Here is a 16,782-nt window from a genome sequence, read left to right as displayed (position 1 = left end):
CTGGTGCCAGTCCCAGTGCACGGCGCTTGGTGCACGGTTATGGGACCAGTGCCCTGTGTCAATGCCATTCCCAGTTCATGGAGCCCGGTGCCAGTCCCAGTGCCCGGTGCTGGTGCCCAGTGACGGTACTTGTGATGGTACCAGTGCCCAGTGCCTGGTGCCGGTGCCATTCCCAGTGCACGGTGCCCAGTGCCCGGTGCCATTCCCAGTGCACGGTGCTTGGTGGATGGCGATGGTACTGGTGATGGTCCCAGTGCCTGGTGCTGGTGCCAGTGCCATTCCCAGTCCCCAGTGCTTGGTGCAAGGTTATGGGACCAGTGCCCAGTGTCGGTGCCAGTCCTAGTGGATGGTGCCCAGTGCCCAGTGCCAGTCCCAGTGCCCAGTGCTTGGTGCCTGGTGCTGGTGCCATTCCCAGTGCACGGTGCCCAGTACCCAGTGCCATTCCCAGTCCCCAGTGCTTGGTGCAAGGTTATGGGACCAGTGCCTGGTGTCAGTGCCGTTCCCAGTGGATGGTGCCCAGTGCCCGGTGCCAGTCCCAGTGCCCGGTGCTTGGTGCCTGGTGCTGGTGCCATACCCAGTGACTGGTGCCGGTGCCTGGTACCGGTCCCAGTGCCCAGTGCTTAGTGCACGGTGCCGGTACTGGTGATGGTACCAGTGCCCAGTGCCTGGTGCCGGTGCCGTTCCCAGCGCACGGTGCCCGGTACCCGGTGTCAGTGCCATTCCCAGTGCATGGTGCCCTGTACCCAGTGCCATTCCCAGTCCCCAGTGCTTGGTGCAAGGTTATGGGACCAGTGCCCAGTGCCGGTGCCGTTCCCAGCGCACGGCGCCCGGTACCCGGTGCCAATCCCAGCGCCTGGTGCTCAGTGCCCGGTACCCGGTGCCAAACCCGGTCCCCGGTCCCCGGTGCCAACCGCGGTCCCCAGTCCCCGTTCCCGAAGCGGGGGGGGGCGCACCGGTGCTGAAGGACAGCTCCGCCCCCACCCGCCCCCCTCCTCCACCGCCCCCTCCCCTCTCCTCCTCCGCCGCCAGCCCGGCCGCCACCTCCAGCACCACCAGCACCACCAGCACCACCAGCACCACCAGCACCACCACCGGCACCACCACCGGGGCCCCGCCGCTCCCCCGCCGCTCCAGCCGCCGCCGCCATGCCCCAGACGGCCCCGCCGCCGCCCCCCCCGCCCTCCTCCGCCGCCTCCGCCGCCACCGCCGCCTCCTGCTCCGCACCATGAAGCGGCAGAATGTGCGCACGCTGGCGCTCATCATGTGCACCTTCACCTACCTGCTGGTGGGCGCCGCCGTCTTCGACGCGCTCGAGTCCGAGGGGGAGACGGCGGAGAGGAGGCGGCTGGAGGCGCGCAGCCAGGAGCTGCGGAGCAAGTACAACCTGAGCGCCGCCGGCTTCCGCGAGCTCGAGTGGGTCGTGCTCAAGCTGAAGCCGCACAAGGCCGGCGTGCAGTGGAAATTCGCCGGCTCCTTCTACTTCGCCATCACCGTCATCACCACCATAGGTAACGACCCCCCCCCCCCCGGCCCCCCGTATCCCCGCCGCCGCCACCACCACCACCGTCCTCCTCCTCCCTTCGCCTCTGCTGCGCCCAGCCTCGCGGTGGTCGGGAGGGCAGCCCGCCTGGCCCCCCCGGAGCCCCGCTAGACCTGCCGGACCCCTCCCCGAAAGGCCTGACCCCCAAAGGTCCCCTCCCCAAAAAGCCCGGCCCCAAAAGTCCCCTCCCCAAAACGCCCGGCCCCAAAGGACCCCTCTCCAAAACGCCCGGCCACAGTGGCGCCCTCCCCAAAACCCCCACCCCGAAAGTCCCCTCTCCAAAACGCCCGACCCCAACGGACCCCTCCCCAAAAGGCCCGACCCCAAAAGTCTCCTCCCCAAAACACCCGGCCCCAAAGGACCCCTCTCCAAAAAGCCTGACCCCGACAGACCCCTCCCCAAAACGCCCACCGCAGTGGCACCCTCTCCAAAACCCCCACCCCAAAAGTCCCCTCCCCAAAAGGCCTGACCCCAAAGGACCCCTCCCCAAAACGCCCGGCCCCAGTGGCACCCTCTCCAAAACCCCCACCCCAAGGGCACCCTCCCCAAAAAGCCCACCCCAAAAATCCCCTCCCCAAAACACCCGACCCCCCGGCATCAGGCTCACCCGCCCACCACCAGGAAACCCCCCCACCCACACCCCCCACCCCTCCCTGCAGCATCGGGGAGACCCCCACGGGTTCCCTCCCCCTGAAATCTCCCAGCCCCCACTGTCCCAGGACCCCCCCCCCCCGACCCCGCAGCCTCTGGTCCCCCAGTTTTGGGGATCCCCTGCCCGGAATCACACCCCCACTCCCACCCCCCCCCCCCCCTTGCAGCCCCAGGGTGTCTGGGGGGGGGGGGCTGAGCCTTGGCTTGGGGCAGGGACCCCCCTTCCCAGCCCTGCAGGGAGGTCCGGGGGGGTTGTGGGGTCCGGCAGGGCTGGGGGGGGGGGTTCTCGTCCCTGCACACCGTGCCCCCCCCCCGGCACCCTGGGGTGCTTCTGTCCCCTTCCCCGCGGAGGACAGGCCGTTCCCTCGGCTGACCCCTTCCCTGGAGGAGGAGGAGGAGGAGGAGGAGGAGGAGGAGGAGGAGGAAGAGGATGATGAGGAGGAAGGTCTCCTGGGGACAGGGTTCCCTCGCAGCCCATCTCCTGCCGGGGGCGGGGGGGGACACAGGGATGTGGGGGAGCTGCTGCGGGGGGGGCACGGCTCAGGACCATCTCCCTGCCCCATCCTGACCTGACCCGACCCAAGCTGGGGGCGCACAGGGTGCCAGGAACCAAAAATCCCTGGGGAAACGCTGCTGGGGGCTCCCCCCACCTGGGAGAGGGGGACAGGGGGCAGGGGACAGGGGGGTGGGGGGGCCGCAGCACCCCTATAAGCCCCCAGCCCCAAAACGTCCCCATCCCCGGGAGCCCCAAAAGGCTCAGGCTCAGCGTGCCGCGGGCAGGACCCGGGGGTCTCTATGGGGGGGGGGGTGGTGGTGGTCCTGGGGGGCTGCAGGGCTGATCTGGGGGGGGGTTATTATGGGCTGGGGGCCGGCGGAGCAGCTGGGGCAGGCTCGGGGCTGTGGCCGGCCCCGTCACATTCAGCCTCCGTCTCCCTCGGGGTGGCCCTGGGCACCCCCCCCCGGGGTGGCAGGGGGGTGGCTTTGTGCCTGTCCCCAGCCGGGGACGCATCCTGCGGGGGTGCAGGGCAGGCAGGGAGGGCGCTGAGCCGGCCAAGGTCAGGTTTAAGGAGGGAAGGAGGAAAAGCGGGGCGGGCGGCGGGTCCCGCTCCGAAGTTTTCCTTGCTTTTTGTGTGTTTTTTGTTTTTTTTTTTTTCCCTATCTTTTTTGTTTTTCCTTCTCCTGGGAAAAGAGCCAAAACTCGAGGCTCCGAAGGTCCCTGGGGGCCCTGTCCCCAGCACGCGTCCCCCTGTCCCCTGTCCCCCAGCTCTCCTGGGCTCTGTCCCCTCCGATGCTCCCGGGGGGGGCTCCGGTTTGGAGACGGAGCTGGGGGGCACCCAAGGGTGCCCGGGGCTGGGTGCTGCTGCCCTGGGGGGCTCCGTCAGCTGCTGGGGGCAGGAGATGAGCCCCCCCCCCCCCCCAGGGGTGGCACTCACGGGGACAGCGGTGGTGGCAGCCGGGTACACGCACGGGGAGGGGTACCCCGTGTCCCTGCCACGTGCTGGGGGGGGGGGGGGGGGCTGTCACCGGCCCCAAAACGTGTCCCCGGCCCCAAAACGTGTCCCCAGCACCTCGCTGCGGCCATTTGGGCTGGGGCAGGTGGCGGAGGCCGGCCGCGGTGCCACCATCTGTCACCGTCCCCCTCCCTCTGGGCTTGTTTATGGCACGGGATGGCGAGGGGACAGCTCGGCGTGGGGCAGCGCTGCGGTGACAGCGGTGGCACCGCGTCATCTCCTCTGCCCCCGGGGGGGTCTCCTGGTGGCCCCCCCCCCCCACCCCCTCCCCAAAGCCTCGTGCCCCATGTCCCAAACCCGTGGCACCGCGGGAAGGTGCTGGGACCTTCCCTGCTCAGCACCCCGCGGGGGGGAGGGGGGGACCAAAAAGAGGCTGAGGACAAGGACAAGGACACAGGAACGTGGGCACCGCGGTGCTCTGTGTGCCGGCCACGGCGGGGGGGGGTCCCCGCAGCCCCCTCCCCACTGCCTCGCTGGGGTCCCATGCCCTGGGGACACGGGGACGCGGTGGCAGGGCCGGGTTTGCTCGGACACCCCCCCCCCCAAAGCCCTCGGCCTCGCCGCCCGTCCCCGGCAGCGCCTCCTCCCCGCTGGCAGCGCGGGCCTGACGCAGAGCCAGGCTGAGCACCGCGCTCCCCGCGTGCCCTGCTGCTATTTTCATCGCTGATTCAGCCCCGTTCACCCCGCTCCGGGCTCGTCCTGGCGGCCCCGCGGGGAGGGGACACGCAGGGGGACAACCGCAGGCAGGGGGAGGGAAGGGACCACGACCCCCCCTCCCTGGGCCCTGGGGCCGTGGCACGGTGGCAGTGAGACACGCGTGGCCCGGAGGACGAGGAGCAGGTCGCTCGAGCAGGGGGGTTGGGGACGGAGCTCAGAAGCCCCCCCGGACATTTCCGTCCCCGCTCCGCGCTCGATGAGCGCGGGGGAAATTGGTCATGGCAGCTGGGAGCGCGCCCTCGGTAGGCTTCAGAGTGAACGCGCCGGAGGGAAGGACCGTGCCGCTCCGGTTTAGGGATGGGATTTGCTTCCCCACACCCCAAACACCCACTGGGGGGGGTGGGGGGGGCGATGCCCAGAGCGGGACCCCCGTGCCCACGGGGAACACGCATCGCCCGACCCGCTCCAGCCCCCTGCGGTCACCCCGGGGGCTTGATTTGGGGACGAAGCAGTGCTGGGAGGGCAGGAGCGGCGTCCTTCCCCCTCCACGCAGGCACCAGGCCCCCCCTGCCCCCACTGCACAGGGCGTTCACTCTGAAGCCTACCGAGGGCGCGCGCTGCACGGAGGGCGGCTGGGGAGACGGGGTGCAGAGCGTGCGCACCCCGAGACCGCGGCCCTGCGTGATGGGGTTTTGGGGTGCCGACCGCAACCCCCGCGGCAAGGAGGAGGCAGAGCCTTGTCCTGGGGAGGCTCCTGGGTGTCCTGCCCGGTGGGCTCCATGTTGGAGACCCCCCCCGGAGCTCAGTTCTGCTCCCAGCCTGTACATTTCCTGCTCATCCCTGTCCTGGAGAGATAAGGGCAATTAATGCCTCTCCCTGCAGACGCCTCATTAAGCTCTGCAAGCGGCTGGCTCGGAGCAGGCACAAACAACCCGTGCCAGAGGTGCCCGGCACCGGGCAGAAAGAAACAAGCCGCGGCCCAATTTCTTTATTTTTGTCTTTTTTTTTTTTTTTTCCAAGTGCCGAGCCCCAGCTGGGTGCTGCCGGGTCTGGTGCTGGGAAGCCGGACCCGATCCGGAGCCGCGGGAGAGCCTGCTCCGACCCGCGTGTGATTTACGGGCCGGCCTCAACATTTATCAGCCGCCTCTCGGGCTGCAGGGAGCGCAGCGTGCAGGATTTATGGCGGGCAGCGCCGCCTTGGATAAATCCTGGCCGGGCGGCGTGGGGCTAATGAAGGGGAGAGACGAGCTGCTGCCTCGGGGCGGGGGGCTCGCGGCAGGGAGAGCAGCCGCGGGCAGAGGGGCTGCGGGGGTGCTGGATGGTGCTGGGTGCTGCTGCATGGTGCTGGTGTTGCACGGTACTGGTGTTGCACAGTGCTGGTGTTGCACAGTGCTGGTGCACGGTGCTAGGCACTGCTGCACGGTGCTGGGTGATTGTGCATGGTGCTGGGCGCTGCTGCACGGTGCTGGGTGCTGCTGCATGGTGCTGGTGTTGCACGGTGCTGGTGTTACACGGTGCTGGTGTTGCACAGTGCTGGTGCACGGTGCTAGGCACTGCTGCACGGTGCTGGGTGATTGTGCACGGTGCTGGGCGCTGCTGCACGGTGCTGGGTGCTGCTGCATGGTGCTGGTGTTGCACGGTACTGGTGTTGCACAGTGCTGGTGTTGCACAGTGCTGGTGCACGGTGCTAGGCACTGCTGCACGGTGCTGGGTGATTGTGCATGGTGCTGGGCGCTGCTGCACGGTGCTGGGTGCTGCTGCATGGTGCTGGTGTTGCACGGTGCTGGTGTTACACGGTGCTGGTGTTGCACAGTGCTGGTGCACGGTGCTAGGCACTGCTGCACGGTGCTGGGTGATTGTGCAGGGTGCTGGGTGCTGCTGCATGGTGCTGGTGCACAGTTCTGGGTGCTGGTGCATGGTGCTGGGTGCTTGTGCAGGGTGCTGGGCGCTGCTGCACGGTGCTGGGTGCTGCTGCATGGTGCTGGCGTTGCATGGTGCTGGTGTTACACAGTGCTGGTGTTGCACAGTGCTGGTGCACGGTGCTAGGCACTGCTGCACGGTGCTGGGTGCTTGTGCAGGGTGCTGGGTGCTGCTGCATGGTGCTGGTGCATGGTCCTGGGTGCTGGTGCAGGGTGCTGGGTGCTTGTGCAGGGTGCTGGGCGCTGCTGCACGGTGCTGGTGCATGGTGCTAGGCAATGCTGCACAGTGCTGGGTGTTGCTGCATGATGCTTGTGCATGGTACTGGGTGCTTGTGCACGGTGCTGGGCACTGGTGCACAGAGCTGGGCGCTGCTGCACAGTGCTGGTGCATGGTGCTAGGCACTGGTGCACGATGCTGGGTGCTTGTGCATGGTGCTGGGTGCTGCTGCATGGTGTTGGGTGCTGCTGCATGGTGCTGGGTGCTCGTATACGGTGCTGGGCGCTGGTGCACAGTGCTGGTGCATGGTGCTAGGCACTGGTGCACAGTGCTGGGTGCTGCTGCACGGTGCTGGGCGCTGCTGCACAGTGCTGGTGCATGGTGCTGGGCACTCGTGCAGAGCGATGAGTACTGGTGCACGGTGCTGGTGCTGCTGCACGGTGCTGGTGCATGGTGCTAGGCACCCCCCCCCGCCCCGAGACCCCTTCCCGCTGGGGGGCCACCAGCACCCAGCCCCACGGCTGTGCCCCCCCCCCAGCGGTGGGGCGAATGGGAGGACTGGGGGGGGCAGCCGGGAAGAGGCCTGGCGGAGCCCCAAAATTGAGTGAAAAATTGCCAGTTTTGGGTCAGCGCAAACACGGCCCTTGGCCGCTGCGGGGATTTTCCATGACAGCATCGGGCCCGCGGCGGGGGGGAGGGGGCGCATGGCTGCGGGGGGGGGGGGGGCCCGGTGGGGGGGCTGCGAGCAGCCCTGGGGGGCTGTGACCCCCCTGTTGCACACACACAGAGCAGTGCACACACACACACACACACACACAGAGCAGTGCACACAGAGCACACACACACACACAGAGGGGACACGCTGGGGTTGGGGTTACGGAGCGAGGGGCCTGGTGCTGCTGCCTGCCGGAGGGGGAGGCTGCCCGGGGCCCCATTCCCCTGCTCCCTGCACCCCCATGTTCTGCTCCCTGCAGCCCCGTACCCTCACTCCCTGCACCCCCATAATTTGCACGCTGCAGCCCCATACTCTGCTCCCTGCAGCCCCACACCCTCACTCCCTGCAACCCCATACCTTACCCCCTGCAGCCCCATACCCTGCTCTATGCAGCCCCATACCCCTGCCCCCTTCAGCCCCATAACTTTGCCCCCTGCAGCCCCAAAACCTTGCTCCCTGCAGCCCCATAATTTGCCCCCTGCAGCCCCATACCTTGCACCCTGCAGCCCCACACCCTCACTCATTGCAGCCCCATACCTTACCCCCTGCAGCCCCCTACCCCTGGCCCCCAGCAGCCCTATCCCCCATCCCCACACCCCCTGGAGCTGACACAGCCCCCCCCCCCTCCCCCCCCCAGCACCCGGTGCCCCCTGCTCTGCGCCCACCACCCCTGGCACCCGCAGTCCCCAGCTCAGCACCATTCCCCCCCCTCCTCCAGCCCCATGGCCCGCTGCCCGCTAATCCCCGGGACGTGCTCCAGGTCCCAGCCCTGCACCTGCTCCTCCGCGGCCCTAAAAAGGCCACGAGCTGGCCGCCTTCCTCGGGGACGTGCCAGGGTTCCCCCCCGGGGACGGGCACCGCGCTCCCTGCCCGCCCGGCACCCCCAGCACCCTCTCAGGAGCACCCATGGGGACGGTTTTTGGAGTGTAGAAACAGAGGAAAGGTGCTGAGCCCCCTTTGTAAGGGTGGGGAGGGCAGGATCCGGCCCCATTCTGGCTGGGGGGCACTGGGAAGGGGTCCCCAATGGGTCGGGGGCTCGGGCAGCATCTCCAGCGCTCTTCCTGCCCGTAAGGGATGAAAACGGGGGTGCAAGAGGGGTTTGCGGGGCTTACCCTCCCCGGGTCTCTCCCCCCCCCGCTATCCGCCTCTCCTCCAGGATTTAAAACCCCCGACTTTCACCCCAAAAACGTGGCAGAGATCAGGCAGTGCCAGATGAAGCTGGGGGGGGGGGGGGGGGGAGGTCGATGGGTGCTTGGCCTTCCCTGGGGGAATGGGGCTGAATGTGCTAAATATAGTCCTGGGGAAATGGGGCTGAATGTACTAAATATAGCCCTGGGGAAATGGGGATAAATATACTAAATATAGCCCTGGGGAAATGGGGCTAAATATGCTAAAAATAGGCCTGGGGAAATGGGGATAAATATACTAAATATAGCCCTGGGGAAATGGGGCTAAATATGCTAAAAATAGGCCTGGGGAAATGGGGCTGAATATGCTAAATATAGCCCTGGGGAAATGGGGCTAAATGTACTAAATATAGCCCGGGGGAAATGGGGCTGAATATACTAAATATAGCCCTGGGGAAATGGGGCTAAATATGCTAAATATGGCCTGGGGAAATGGGGCTAAATATGCTAAGAATAGGCCTGGGGAAATGGGGCTGAATGTACTAAATATAGACCTGGGGAAATGGGGATAAATATACTAAATATAGCCCTGGGGAAATGGGGCTAAATATGTTAAATATGGCCTGGGGGAAATGGGGCTGAATATACCAAATATAGCCCAGGAGCCCGTATGGCAGCAGGGTGCTCGGTGAGGGTGCCGGCAGGGCACCGCTGGAGGCTCGGGCCCTAAAATCCCACCCTTGGCCGTATGGAAATGGGGAGGTTTGGGCTGTTTCGGGGGAAATGGAGGCAGCCGGCAGCTGCGCCCCCAGCTCCATCCTGCCGCGGGTGGCACAGCCGCGGCGTCCCCTCCGCGGGGTCCCCAGGGGGGGCACCACGCTCAGCCCCCATCCCCAGGAGCAGCAGATGTATTTGGGGCTCCCCAGGAGCTGGAGATGTATTTGGGGGCCCCCAGCTCCCCCCTGCAGCTCAGCACCGTCTCCACGGGGCCGGTTTGGAAGGAGATCTGACGAGCGTGCTTTCGCCTCGCCCCGGCATGGCGTAAATCCTTGGCCCCTCGGAGGCTGCCGGCGAGGACGGCGGGGGAAAGGCAGGGTGAAGGAGAGACGGGGCAGAGTGGGAATACCAGGGCTGAGCTCAGGTCTGGAGGAAAAGGGACCAGAAACCCCCAGGGTGCAGGAGGAAAGGGGACCAGTAACCTGCGGGGTGCAGGAGGAAAGGGGACCAGAAACCCCCAGGGCGCACGCGAGGCTTTGTGGCTGGGGGCTCCCCGGAGGGCAGGGCTGGGCCCCAGGAGGACCAGAGCTTTTTTCAGGGTAAATTTGCCTCAAACCCAGTGTCGGGCTCCCCGAAGCCGTCCCCAGGTCCACCTGGCCCCGACAGTGCTCGCTCAGCACCGGGCAGAAATGGCCCACGGGGCCCCGGGGACGCTGCTGGCACCGGGGGAGAGGCGCCCGGGAGGTCCCTGCCTTTGCGCCTGAATAATAACATCGAAATGTTTTCCACGTGTAGGGGAACGCGGCCTCGTCTTTTATGTGGAACGTGTTTCTGGAGGCTTTTAGTAATTGAGGAGTGGGGCACTGTAAATGCAATGGGAAGGGGGAGGGGAAGGGGAAGGGGAAGGGGAAGGGGAAGGGGAAGGGGAAGGGGAAGGGGAAGGGGAAGGGGAAGGGGAAGGGGAAGGGGAAGGGGAAGGGGAAGGGGAAGGGGAAGGGAAAAGAATAGGGAAAATAATAGGGAAGGAAGTGAAAGAGGAAGGGAAAGGGGAATAAGAAAGGGAAAGGGAATAAGAAAGGAGGAGAATGAGAATGAGAATGAGAATGAGAATGAGAAGAAGGAGAAGGAGAAGGAGAAGGAGAAGGAGAAGGAGAAGGAGAAGGAGAAGGAGAAGGAGAAGGAGAAGGAGAAGGAGAAGGAGAAGGAGAAGGAGAAGGAGAAGGAGAAGGAGAAGGAGAAGGAGAAGGAGAAGGAGAAGGAGAAGGAGAAGGAGAAGGAGAAGGAGAAGGAGAAGGGACAGGGCAAGGTGAGGGGTGGCTGCCCGGTGGCGAGGGCACCTCCTGGCAGCGCACAGCCCCCCCAGCTCCCAGTCCCCCCATGTCCCCCCGGGCTCAGCTGCCTCTTCCCGGGATCCATTACAGACAAATAATCCCCCTCACAAAGTCCCATCTGCACGCGTCCTGCGCAGGCAGGAGATTACTGCGCGTCCAGATGCTGCCCCCGGGGCTGGGGTCCCCCCAGCTCCCCCCAGCTCCCCTGGCAGCCCCCGGGTGGCCGATGGCAGAGACCTGGGGCAGAGGGAGGCAGGGACATGGGGACACGGGGATAAAGGGACATGGGGACACGGATAAAGGGACATGGGGATACAGGGATAAAGGGACGTGGGGACGCAGATGCAGGGACATGGGGACACAGATGCAGGGACGTGGGGACACAGATGCAGGGACATGGGGACACAGATGCAGGGACATGGGGACGCAGGGATGCAGGGACTCAGGGATGGGGTGACAGAGGACAGCCGTCACCTCTCCATTCCTTAAAAACTCCATTTTTTTCCCCTTCTCCTTCGCACCCCCACCCAGCCCTTGTGGGTCAGGCTGTCCCGGGAGGTGCATTTGAGGAACAGCGCCTGCAATGCCCTGGTGCCAGCACCAACACCCCCCCGGCCGGGGCTTCACTCGGGTGCCCCCTCCAGACCCCATCCCCGGCCGGGTGGCCAAGGAAGGGCTGTGCAGGGTGCTGGGACCACCCCGACCCTCTCCGTGCCTTCTCCCCGCAGGGTACGGCCACGCAGCCCCCAGCACGGACGGCGGGAAGGTTTTCTGCATGGTCTACGCCCTGCTGGGCATCCCCCTCACCCTCGTCATGTTCCAGAGCCTGGGCGAGCGCATCAACACCTTCGTCCGCTACCTCCTGCACCGTGCCAAGAAGTGCCTGGGCATGAGGCGCGCCGAGGTCTCCATGGCCAACATGGTCACCATCGGCTTCTTCTCCTGCATCAGCACGCTGTGCATCGGGGCGGCCGCCTTCTCCTACTACGAGCACTGGAGCTTCTTCCACGCCTACTACTACTGCTTCATCACCCTCACCACCATCGGCTTCGGGGACTACGTGGCGCTGCAGAAGGACGAGGCCCTGCAGAACAAGCCGCAGTACGTGGCCTTCAGCTTCGTCTACATCCTGACGGGGCTGACGGTCATCGGGGCCTTCCTCAACCTGGTGGTGCTGCGCTTCATGACCATGAACGCCGAGGACGAGAAGCGGGACGCCGAGCACCGGGCGCTGCTCACCCGCGGCGGGCAGGCGGGCGGCGGGCACGGCGCCGACGCCGCTCCGGGCGCCCCGGTGGCCTCGGCGGCTTCATCGGGGGGAGTCGGGTTGGGGGGCAGCGGCGGGGGGCTGCGCAACGTCTACGCCGAGGTGCTCCACTTCCAGTCCATGTGCTCGTGCCTGTGGTACAAGAGCCGGGAGAAGCTGCAGTACTCCATCCCCATGATCATCCCCCGGGACCTGTCCACCTCGGACACCTGCGTGGAGCAGAGCCACTCCTCGCCGGGACGCTGCCCCCAGACCCCCTCCAACCGCTGCTTCTGCGGCGCCCGGCGCTCGGCCATCAGCTCTGTCTCCACCGGCCTCCACAGCCTCTCGGCCTTCCAGGGCCTCGTGAAGCGCCGCAGCTCCGTGTAGCCCCCCCCCCCTTCCCCGGTGGCATCACCCCCCCCCCCCATCCCATCCCCTCGGACCCCCCCTCCTTGGAAGCCCCCCCCGGGGTCCCCAAGGGACTCGGGGCGGCTGCGGGGCGGGAGGTGGTGGTGGCGGTGGCGGTGGTGGTGAGGTGGTGGTGGTGGGTACGTGGGGGGGGGGGGAGCGGCCGGATTATTTTATTTTAACTTAAATTAATGGTTATTTTTATTTTATTGTGCAAACCACTCCTCAAAATGTGAAACTCGAAGAGCCGCAGAGGGTGTTTTAACCTGGCCGAAAGCGGCGGGGAAGGGAAGGGGGCGGGGAGCAGAGGGGGGAGCACACACGTCTCTATCCGGGGAGCCCCAAGACCCCCCCTGGCACCCTCTCCGGGTGTGAGGGGGGCGCTGGGGGTGGGCACCGGGGGTCCCATGAGGGTGGGCAGCTCCCGGGCTGCTGCAACGTGCTCGCACCCGTAAATCAGGCTAAGAGGGGCTTAGACGGAGCTGTGCTCGCCCTGCCCCTCGTGGGGGGGGGACACGCCACGAGTCACGTAGCCCAAAACGCCGCCGGCTGTGCCCGGAGGTGGAGGTGCCCGGGCCGAGGCTGTAGGGTGCCCCCCAACCCCGATCCCCATCTCCATCGCGGCACCTGGGGCAAAGTGTTTTGTTTTTTTTTGGGGGGGGGGGGGACAATGCAGGGCACGGGGAGGCTTTTTCACTCGTCCTCTTCACACCCCCGAGCTGCACCCTTGAGCCTGTGCCCCATTGCACCCCATTGCACCCCATTGCATGCTATCGCACCCCATTGTGCCCCACCGCACCCCGTTGCTCCCCATAGCACCCCATGGTGCTCCATAGCACCCCATCACACCCCATTGTGCCCCACCGCACCCCATTGCCCCCATCACACCCCATTGCAACCCATTGCACCCCACTGTGCCCCACTGTGCCCCACTGTGCCCCATCACACCCCATTGCCTCCATCGCACCCCACTGTGCCCCATTGCACCCCATAGTGCCCCAATGCACCCCATAGTGCCCCACCACACCCCATCGCACCCCATAGTGCCCCATCGCATCCCATAGCACCCCATCGCACCCCATAGCACCCCACTGCGCCCCATCGCACCCCACACTCTGATCCCAGTTTTTGGGGTTCTCCCCCCGCTCTGTGGCACAGGGACATCGCATGGGGGGGGCACCAGGGCTCTGTCCTCGTCGCAGCCCCATGGAAAAAGGGAATAGGGGGAAAAATAGGGAAAAACAGGGGGAAAAAACTCCTTGTTTTCACCCAACGTGGGCTGGGCAGGGGGCTGCGGGACCAAGACCACCCCCAAACGCCTACAGAGGAGGGCTCAGCACCGTCACCCCCTGCCCCCGAGCACTGTGCCCCCCCCCCCCAGGACCCCCAAAGCGCAGGCTGCCCCTACAGCAGGGATGGGGTGGGGGTGGGGGGGGACGACACACCAAGACGTGCACTGACCCCTCTTGAAGCCCCCCCCCCCCCCCCAAAAAAAAAAAAAAAACAAGGGGGACACCGGGACTCGGGGGGCAGCCCTCCCACCGGCGCGGCGTTACTTTTCTCACCTTTTAACCGAAAAAAAAACCAAAATAATAATGTGTATTATTTGAGAGCGGGGGGGGGTATATTCGGTATAACCAGCGCCCCGACCCCGTCCGCGGGGGGACCCCAGAAATCCCCGCTGGGAGGGAGGCTTGCGGGGGGGGGGGGGCGCGCCGAGGGCTGCGGGGATTTGCTTTGGGGAACGGAATCACCCCCCTCACCCCCCCCTCACCCCCCTTCACCCCCCCCTCACCCCCCCAAAGCGCTGCTGGCTTCCCCCCGGTACGGAGAGAAATAAAGGCTGGGCCGAACCGCGGCACCGCTCCCCCCACCCCCCCCCCCCGCGCCGTCACCGTTGGGTTTTGGGGACCGGGACGCACGGGGATGGGGAGGGGGTCCCCCATGGTGGTCGCCTTTGTGGCCCTCTCTGGACTTTCCCCACGGCATCGTTTCATTGGGGGTGGCACGAGAAGGGTCCCGGGGGGTCCCCAACCTCTCCCGTCCCACCAGCACGCAGCCTCACCCCTCTGCGTGGCCCGGGAGGGGGGCACGGGGCTGAGCCCCCCCCCCCAAGTTTTGGGGTCGCTGAGGTGCGCAAAGAACCACGGCCAGGGCATCTCGGGGCAAAAATCTTTTGGGATTTGGGCATTGCTGGTGCCCTGGGGTGGGCCCCGGAGCTCTGGGGTCCCCTCCTGCCCCTACCTGCCTCGAAGCCCTCCGTCCCCTCTCGGGGGGACGCAAAGTGGGGAGGGGACCCCCGAGGGTCCCGCAGCCACCCGGAGGGACGAGGACAGGCTGGGGGCACCCAGTCGGGGAGCGGCAGGGAAGGACCGGGGGTCCCGGGGGGGCACCGAGGGGGGCAGGAGCCAGCGGTGGGCCCTCGGCACCGGGAAGGTGGGGGTGTCCCGGGGTATGGGGGGGATCCTGCCCCTCTGCTCAGCACCAGGGTGCTGGGACCTGTCCTGGGTGAGAGGTTCCCGGGGGTGTCCCTCGTCCCCAGAGGCTCCGAGGGTGCTGGGGAGTGATTTGGGACCCCGGGGACGGGGGTCCCCTGGCCCCTCCGGTGCTGGATGAGACCTCGGGACGGAGACCACCAGGTTTTGGGGTGATGGGGACGGGGGGGGGTCCATGTCCGCGTGGTGCCTCCCCGCTAAAAAGGGTGCTGGGGTGACCCGGGGGGGCTTCGGGGGGGGGCACAGGGGCTGTGCCACCATCCCCAACTTGCCGTCCCCAACCCGCCGTCCCCAAGGCACTGTCCCCAAACGGGTATCCCAAAAACACCGTCCCCAAAACAATGTCCCCAATCCGTTGTCCCCAAAACGCCATCCCCAAAAACACCGTCCCCAAACCAACACCCCCAGCCTGCCGTCCCCAACCCGCCGTCCCCACACCAATGTCCCTAAACCGGTCCCCAAAACGCCGTCCCCGAAAACACCGTCCCCAAACCAACGTCCCCAAACCAACATCCCGAACCTGCTGTCCCCAAACCACCATCCCTAAACCAATGTCCCCAACCCACTGTCCCCAAAATACCGTCCCCAAAATACCGTCCCCAACCCACTGTCCCCAAACCGCCACCCCCAAAAACGCCGTCCCCAACCCACCGTCCCCAACCCACCGTCCCCAAACCAATGTTTCGGCCCAAAAACCTGCTTCAGCCTCCTGGGCCCTTTCTTCTCCCTTGGCCTCCCTTCCCTCAGCCTCCCTTTCCTTGGCCTCCCTTCCCCTTTTCCCTCGGCCTCCCTTCCCTTGGCCTCCTGGCCCCTTCTCCATTGGCCTCCCTTGCCTAGGCCTCCCTTCCCTCAGCCTCCTTCCCTCAGCCTCCCAACCCCTTCTTCCTCGGCCTCCCCTCCCTCGGCCTCCCTTCCTTTGGCCTCCCTTTCCCTTATCCCTCAGCCTCCCTTCCCTCGGCCTCCCAACCCCTTCTTCCTCGGCCTCCCCTCCCTCAGCCTCCTTTCCCTTGGCCTCCCTTCCCCTTCCCCCTTGGCCTCCCTTCCCTCGGCCTCCCGACTTCTTCTTTCTCGGCCCGTCTTCCCTCAGCCCCCCTTCCCCTTCTCCCTTGGCCTCCTTTCCCTTGGCCTCCCGACCCCTTCTTCCTCAGCCTCCTTCCCTCAGCCTCCCAACCCCTTCTTCCTCAGCCTCCCCTCCCTCAGCCTCTCTTCCTTTGGCCTCCCTTCCCCCTATCCCTCAGCCTCCCTTCCCTTGGCCTCCTGGCCCCTTCTCCCTTGGCATCCCTTCCCCTTTTCCCTCAGCCTCCCCTCCCTCGGCCTCCCTTCCCTAGGCCTTCCTTCCCTCAGCATCCTTCCCTCAGCCTCCCTTCCCCTTCCCCCTCGGCCTCCCCTCCCTCGGCCTCCCTTCCCTCGGCCTCCCTTCCTTTGGCCTCCCTTCCCCTTATCCCTCAGCCTCCCTTCCCTTGGCCTCCTGGCCCCTTCTCCCTTGGCCTCCCTTCCCCTTTTCCCTCGGCCTCCTTTCCCTTGGCCTCCCTTCCCTGTCTCCCTCGGCCTCCCCTCCCTCGGCCTCCCTTCCCCTTCTCCCTCGAGGGGAGGCCGGAGACACCAGGAGGCTCCCAGGGGTCCCACCGGTGGCCCCAGGGGATCCCAGAGGGGGTGACCGGGCTGCACTGGGACAAACTGGGAGACGAACAGCAGCGCCCCCAGCAACCCTTAACCCTCCCCCCCGGGTCCCATGGGGGGGCCGCACTGAGCCCTGGGGGGCCGGGGGGGGACCCCTGGGGGGGGCTGAGCCCCTTGGGGTGGGGGTGGGGAGACCTGTGGGAAGGGGGGGCCCTGGCACCACCAGTGTGTGTCCCCCCCCCGTGTCCCCCCGCCCGGCCCAGCTGCAGCAACGGCGCCACCTGGTGGCACTGGGATCGGGTGGGGGGGGTATGGGGACATGGGGGGGGTATGGGGGAGTATGGGGATAGGGGGGGATATGGGGACATGGGGGGATATGGGGGGATATGGGGGGTATGGGGACATGGGGGGGGTAAGGGGACATTGGGGGATATGGGGACATGGGGGGGTATGGGGATATGGGGGGGATATGGGGACATGGGGGGGGTAAGGGGACATTGGGGGATATGGGGATATGGGGGGTATGGGGATATGGGGGGGTATGGGGATATGGGGGGTATGGGGATATGGGGGGGTATGGGGGAGTATGGGGATATGGGGGGGTATGGGGATATGGGGGGTATGG

General features: G+C 66.3%; 1 protein-coding gene across 1 annotated transcript; it reads left to right on the top strand.

The window, feature by feature from the left end:
- The first annotated feature begins 1,027 nt into the window (after window positions 1–1,027).
- On the top strand, window positions 1,028–12,291 carry KCNK3 (potassium two pore domain channel subfamily K member 3). Its single transcript, XM_083827678.1, has 2 exons — window positions 1,028–1,508; window positions 11,114–12,291. The coding sequence occupies exons 1-2, from the start codon at window positions 1,226–1,228 to the stop codon at window positions 12,019–12,021; spliced, it is 1,191 nt and encodes a 396-aa protein (XP_083683804.1). The 5' UTR covers window positions 1,028–1,225; the 3' UTR covers window positions 12,022–12,291.
- Window positions 12,292–16,782: the final 4,491 nt, after the last annotated feature.

The sequence above is a fragment of the Anser anser genome (genome assembly GCF_964211835.1).
Source record: "Anser anser genome assembly, chromosome: 3".
NCBI lineage: Eukaryota > Metazoa > Chordata > Aves > Anseriformes > Anatidae > Anser > Anser anser.
The sequence above is the reverse complement of the archived record's forward strand: the minus strand, read 5'-3'. Positions and strand labels throughout refer to the sequence as shown.

What these genes read in the sequence shown, in the direction of transcription:
- KCNK3 (XM_083827678.1), top strand. Translation starts at nt 1,226, where the DNA reads ATGAAGCGGCAGAATGTGCGCACGCTGGCGCTCATCATGTGCACCTTC. An exon ending in CACCGTCATCACCACCATAG is followed by an intron (nt 1,509 to 11,113) that starts GTAACGACCCCC and finishes TTCTCCCCGCAG; the next exon opens with GGTACGGCCACGCAGCCCCC.